The 6,911-nt window shown below is 29.9% G+C and overlaps 1 protein-coding gene across 3 annotated transcripts; it reads left to right on the top strand.

Moving 5' to 3' along the window:
• The first annotated feature begins 3,075 nt into the window (after positions 1–3,075).
• Positions 3,076–6,694, top strand: LOC108484550 (uncharacterized). 3 transcript variants are annotated; one of them, XM_017788371.2, is made up of 6 exons: positions 3,076–3,177; positions 3,270–3,331; positions 4,242–4,377; positions 5,161–5,298; positions 5,389–5,510; positions 6,283–6,694. In XM_017788371.2, the coding sequence occupies exons 2-6, from the start codon at positions 3,288–3,290 to the stop codon at positions 6,440–6,442; spliced, it is 600 nt and encodes a 199-aa protein (XP_017643860.1). In that variant the 5' UTR covers positions 3,076–3,177; positions 3,270–3,287; the 3' UTR covers positions 6,443–6,694. The 3 variants fall into 3 exon arrangements, with proteins under 3 accessions (XP_017643860.1, XP_017643861.1, XP_052885884.1); XM_017788372.2 differs by having other exon boundaries at positions 3,080–3,173; XM_053029924.1 differs by having other exon boundaries at positions 3,095–3,331.
• Positions 6,695–6,911: the final 217 nt, after the last annotated feature.

Below are 6,911 nucleotides of genomic sequence, written 5' to 3'. Positions count from 1 at the left end.
CAACGAGTCCAAGCCACATTAAGAATAGTACTTCATAGAAGAAAACGTTTTGAAAATTCTTACAACTAGATTATGTGATAATCAGATTATTTCATCATACTAATTCAGTTAAGAATTTTTGTATAATAAAAATATAAGATTGGAATTACTATTTTATAAACTTTTTTTTTTTTTTGGTTACAGAAGAAGAGGGCAATCTCCCAAAAGCATCACTCATGTCTTGTTGTGCTAGTTGAGCAATGTGATCCGCCACCTGTTCAACTCTCTAAAAACATGCCTCACCATGACCTCCCAATCCCATGGCCAATCACAGAACTTTCTTATACTCTGAACTAGAGCTAGCGGGCTTCTCCCGTTACCCTGGGCGCGCATTAATTAGTTGTACTAACAACTTTCCGAAATTAATCCACAATCACAAGCTAGTCTCACTTCGAACAACATCCACACTTCTGACTGTTGCACTGAACACCGCCCAACACATTGGTTATACCCCTTTGTCCAGCTGCTAACACTATCCCTTAATACTCCGCCAACTTTGGCTATTCTGTTTGATCCAGCCGCACCACCGATATTTAATTTCACCCATCCTTTTGCCAGTGGACACCAGCCTACACTTTGATCTGGTTGAGGCCTCATTATAACCCTTCTTCAAGCTAGCAATGGCTTGCTCATGAGAGGCTTCTAGCAATGATGTCCACGTATGAAGTATCCTCACAAATGATTAAGCACTCATTTATTCCTCCTCTTCCACAAGTTCCAGCAAATTAAACTAAATGTAATACTCATTTCAACATTAATAACATCGGATATAAAATTATCATTTTTTTTAATTTCACAAACAAAATTAGAAGTTACCCATGTCTTATTTAATTAGTTTATCATTTTTCTAATACTAATTTTTATTTTTCACTACATCTTAAACGGAGTATGTATCACTTACTCTGCTTGTAGAGTTTAAATTATATTAAAATATTTTAAAAATTTTATTTTATATTTTTAATGTCAAGTTTTAAGGACTAATCTGATTTTTTTTATTTAATGTTTCATGGAATAGCCATCCTTTGATGATACAAAAGAATAGTTATTACGAGAAGATAAGTATTAGAGAAATAATGATCATTCCATTGAATGGGTATTACATTTAATCAAATAAATGAATAGTTTACCATTCAATGAATAAGGGAAATAAACATGGTGTTAAATTTATTTTTCAAAGAAGTATAATTATAAGTATAATAGCTAATAATACACCTAAATAATTATAATCAAAATTAATTATTATAATTCACAATCAAATAATAAAATATATTCAAATTTAAATCAAACTAAAATTGAAAAAATAGATAGATAATAGGATTTAAATCAAAATAAAATATGGAAATAACCCAAATATGTTTTGCACAATATAAGACCCAACCCTGGGATTTCTAAGTTCCCGTTGTTTTTATATATTTTTGACTTGACCATAAAATTGGCCTTCAAAGTATATATGCACTCAAGTACCTAAAGTTTTTATTAATCGAAGGTGATACTGAAAGTTTGAAACTATAAATTTTATCTTATTTTATCTCAAAATATAATACCAACCAATAAGAGTATGACAAGTCGCATTTTTATTAGACATCGTACACTTTTTAAGTAAAATGAGATGCAATTGATAGTTTAAGTATCACTTTTCATCATAAAAAACTTTAAGTATCTAAATTTATAAAACAGTATAGTTTGAGGAAAATATTGCAATTAAGCCTTTATTCTTTTATTGAGAAAAGCTTTAGAATTATTATTTCTTTTGTTAGGTAAAATTGAAGGCAACCTAACTGATGGATTTTTAAATTGATAATATTTTTCAATTTTAATATGGCTTCCTTGTGAAAAGTTGTCAAATTTTTTCAAAAATATAATAAAGTATCTGTTTTTTTCACTTGATTAATTACTTAAACTTTTAAAATACATAAAAAAGATTTTCAAATTGTTTTAAGAAAAGCAATTAAGTCTCTACTCTTTTTTTTGCATTTAATTAGGCACTTGAACTGCTAAAATGTATAAAAAAAAACCCCTCAAACTTTTTCAAAAAAACAATTAAGCCTTTATTTTTTTTACACTCGATTGGGTACATTAACAATTGACCGTTAAAGTTAACCGTCCATAATTTTTTTAGTTAAAGCCACTCGTGTCACAACCACGATGTGACATGTAGAAAAAAATACAAAAAATAAAAATCAATAAAAGTTATAAAAATTATTAAATTTATTAAAAATAATATAAAATTCTTAAAATTATAAAATTTTATAAAAGTCATAAAAAAATTATAAAATGCATCAAAAAGCCATTTAACCATTAACTTTAATGGTAACTTTAACAGTGACCATTAAAGTTAATGACCCCAATTTTATTTAGTTAAAGCCATCACATGTCAAAACATAACATGACATGTGGTGAAAAATGATAAAAAAATCAATAAAGTTATAGAAAAATTATAAAATGATTCTTTTGATTCGATAATTTTATAATTTTTTACTAATTTTATATTTCTTTATATTTTTTATAATTTTCTTATGACTTTATAAAAGTTTATAATTTTTTGATAATTTTATATATTTTATAATTTTTACGATTTTATAAAAGTTTACAATTTTATATTTTTATGATTTTATGGTTTTATAATTTTTTGTCACATGTTATGTAGTGGTTGTGAGACATGATGACTTTAATTGAAAAAAAAATAGTGGCAGTTAACTTTAACAGTTAACTGTTAAAGTATATAATTGAGTGAAAAAAAAAAGTAGGGACTTAATTGCTTTTTTTAAAAAATTTGAGAGCTTTTTTTTATGTATTTTGACAGTTCAAGTAATCAATTGAGTGAAAAAAGAAAAAACAAAGGTTTAATTTTTTATTTTTTTTTAAAGTTTGAGGATTTTTTACCCATTAAAGCTTTTAATATTAAAAAGAATAAAGGACTCAAAGGCCCAATTGTATGGACCGGATCCACAACAAACATACAAATTTAATCCAGCCCGACCCGATCCAATAATTGTTCGTTCAACTTCAACCTATAAATTAGTCAAAATAATAAATGCTCTACGAGTCTTGGCCATAATTTCATTTTATTCTATTTTCTTCTCTCGTATAAATTTAAAGAAAAAAAAGAAAAAATAAAAAGAAGTGGGCTTTTTGTAGGTTAATTCTTCTAATATCTTATCCAAATTCATTTTCCGCTTATCTGAATTTTCCCCTCAATTTCCTGTTACTCATTGAATTTTTATTTGCAGATTTTGGACGGATCGCCCATGGAAATTGCTTCGGATGAAACCACCCGCATATGCAATCACTGGTACGTATTAATATTTGGTTTTCTTGAAATTGTGTATCTTTATGATTTTCTTTTGTATAATTAATTTTAATTCGTTGAACTTTTGATGCAGTATTTTTTCTTGTCTTTCTGATCCCTGCCTTTTTGGTTCTTTATTCATTTATTAGAAGAAATTTTCGAAATTTTCATTGTGGATGAATTCTTGTTGCCTGATTTGTCTGGAAATTTGTCTACTTGGAAATTAGTTCTTGCTTAAAAAGTTATTAGTTGATTTAATTTGATCAAATCAAGCTGGAAAGGGAATGACTTAGTTAAATTTCTTGCTTTGATATCTTTTAGAACCTCAAATTATGTTTGTTTGATGCGTTTATGATTGCAATCAGTTCATGTGATCAGGGGTTTCATCTTTTTCAATTGCTGAAAATCTATTAAATTATGAAAATTTTGCTGGTATTTTGTACATTACAATATATTGTCGGAACCCTTTCTTGAGGATCTTTTATGCTTTTGGACTGTAATTACAATCTACTTGATGCTGAACTGCAAGCTTAGCAATATGTTGAATGAAGCTTTCAAATTCCTCTTTTTCCGTTTTATAACGAATGCTTGCTGTTGATATGGAACCTTCACATGTGCTTTGTTGTGTTCCTAACATAATTAGGATGCGGAATATAAGTTTTCGATCAAAGATACTGAGGTGCATAGCTTTCCCTTTTTTATAGAAGATGTGCGTTTTTAGTTTTTGAATCCTGTTTTGATGCATGCCTTAGTTTTGAGGTGGTTTAATAATTAAATTTTATGTTGCAATGATTTCTTTCATTAATCTAGTTGAATGAGGGTGGTCTTTTTTTTCCATATGAAATGGTATTGGAAAATTGCATGCCCTAGAAATTCTAATGAGTAACTTTTTTTTCTTTTTTAATGTTTTCAGTGACAGGGCCATACCTTCTTCAAATATTGATTTGCATTATGCTCATTGCTCCCGGAATCTAGAAAAATGTAATGTTTGTGGTGATATGGTTCCAATAAGGCATGCTAAGGAACATTTCTTAAACACCCATGCTCCGGTATGGTTTAGGTCTTTTCTGATTGTTTATAATGAATCAATTTTTTACCTTTCTTCTTTACTTTTTCTGATTTCCCTATCATTTTGATGCCTTTGATGCTGCTTGAGCTAGAAGCAATGTAACTCTTGACCCTTGGGTGTAGCTTAATAAACAGCAATACTAGATAGTATTCAAATCTTAAAATATGTTACAAATTTTCAAAAGTTGATTTTTTAAAAAATTCTTTTAAAATACTTTATTTGGAAGAAAGCTTGGCAGAGGGATAACTAAGTTGTCACATTTGAATATCTTATTGGCATTGGATTTGTAGTTTATCTGTGAAAGCTAATCGAAAAAGCCTGGTTTCATTGATGGATATTTGAGTTGATAACTCCCCTCCCATTTCCCGATTTTGTTCTTCCATTTGAACTTCTTATTTTTACTTTGGTTCAGGTTTTGATGTCTCATTTTGGCATGAAGTACTACTTTCTCAGCTTGTAGTTATAACTTATTAGGTCTGAAGAATCTATCAACCACCAGAGGTTTAGTCAAGTGTAAACATTCACGAAATATTAAACAGTTAAATAAGTGGAACTATAGACTCCAACTAGTCCGTAAGTGATTGATAACAAATAGGGAGGTGCAGTTAACGAAGATTTGTTTAAACAAGTCACCAAGTTTATTGTTGGTTGATTCAATTATGCTTTTGTGTCTTTTGGTAATGTGCAAGTGCATATCTACTTAAAAATCTCACATAATGCCTTATACTAAATTGATCATGCTATTGACTCATTATGTGAGCAGGTGGCTTGCTCATTGTGCAGTGCGACAATGGAACGTGGAAATCTAGATATACATAAAGGTGAAAGTTGCCCCCAGAGGATTGTTAATTGTGAGTTTTGTGAGTTTCCGTTGCCTGCTATTGATCTGGCTGAGCATCAGGTACTAATTATGAATAATTTTGAATGAAAGGATTCATATTATATGTGTTAGGAGAAATTTTTACAATATTGTGTTGCTTTGTGATTTTAGGAAGTCTGTGGGAACCGGACAGAGATGTGTTATCAATGTAACAGATACATTAGACTGAGAGAAAGATATAACCATGCAAGTAGGTGCACTGGTATTGCAGAAAACAATGTGGAATCTTCCAGGTACATACACTGTTTACCTTTAGAGTGTTTTGTAGATGCACTGATTCAGTCATGACCTGACATAGTGCATAATTTAACTTTTACCTTTAAGAGTGTTTTGTAGATGCACTAATTCAGTCATGACCTGACATAGTGCATAATTTAACTTTGTTCCCGTCATCTGCATATCGATGGAATTTATCTCAGTGAAAGTACCATGTAGACCCTTGTACTAGGAGTTGGATTGCATTTTGCCCTCTCTACTCAAAAAAAAGGGGCAAATTAGTCCTTGTACATTAGATCCAAGAGTAAACTGGTCTTTCCTTTAAAATTTTCATCTATTTCTACTGTTAAAAAAAGGTCATTGCACGTCATCACGAGGTACACGTGGCACACTATGTGTAACTATATGGTTATTCCGCCAACCACACCAGTTTTTAACAGTAGAAATGGATGATTTTTTTAATGGAAAGGACTAATTTGCTTTTTGATCTAATGTAAAGGAAATAATGTCAATTTTTTTTAGTAAAGTGGAAAAATGAACCTAACTCCTAGGACAAAGGTCTCCAAAACCCGAGAAGTCATGTATCTTATGACCTAAGATTATTATTTTTTGTTCAATATGACCTAAGATTTATTGTAACAATGTTTGAACATATCACCCGTACTCTAGCCTTAGTTTCCTGAAAACCATCCGCAGATATTTGCTCTTCGTTGCCTGCCATATCCATCGTCATTATGTTTATACGAATTCATCTTGGGTTTCATTAATGGATTTGGGATCTATGGTTAGGAATGTGAGGGCCCCTGAAAGGGAACAAGGTGCTCCGAGAAGGCAGCCACCTGAATATTCACGGAAACGACTTATATTCACCATTGCGGTAACCGGCATTGCTGTTTTATTCGGATCACTTTTTTTCCAAAAGAAGGCGGAAGCGAGTCAGGTGCATTAGCAGAATACACTATACAAACTGGGGCGTTATGTAAATCAGCTAGAGAGCTACGTTTTTAACGTTTTGTCACTTATCTGTATCTATCATATTATCCTAAGAGCATATATTAGTACTATTGGTGCTGTATCAAATTCATTCAGATTGGGATAATATGCTAACAGTCCAATGCCATATCTGTTTCTTAGTTTGGGACACAAAATGTAATTTTTTTCATTTCAAAATTTAAAAAACAGAGAAGAAGTTTGCGACTAACTAATTTTTTGGGCAATTATTTTTTAAACAATAGAATAGAAAATTTCGTTAAACGCCGGTGTTATTTATCATTAAAAATATTTTTAATAAAAAATATTATTATAAGGATTTTTAAAAATATTTTTATATAAAATTAATAAAAATAATATGTTAATCAAAGTTTAATTTGATTTTTACATAATTTTTTATAAATATATATTTTGTATAATATTTTATA

This window comes from Gossypium arboreum, chromosome 6 (assembly GCF_025698485.1).
Source record: "Gossypium arboreum isolate Shixiya-1 chromosome 6, ASM2569848v2, whole genome shotgun sequence".
NCBI lineage: Eukaryota > Viridiplantae > Streptophyta > Magnoliopsida > Malvales > Malvaceae > Gossypium > Gossypium arboreum.
This window is presented reverse-complemented; position numbering and strand designations above follow the sequence as displayed.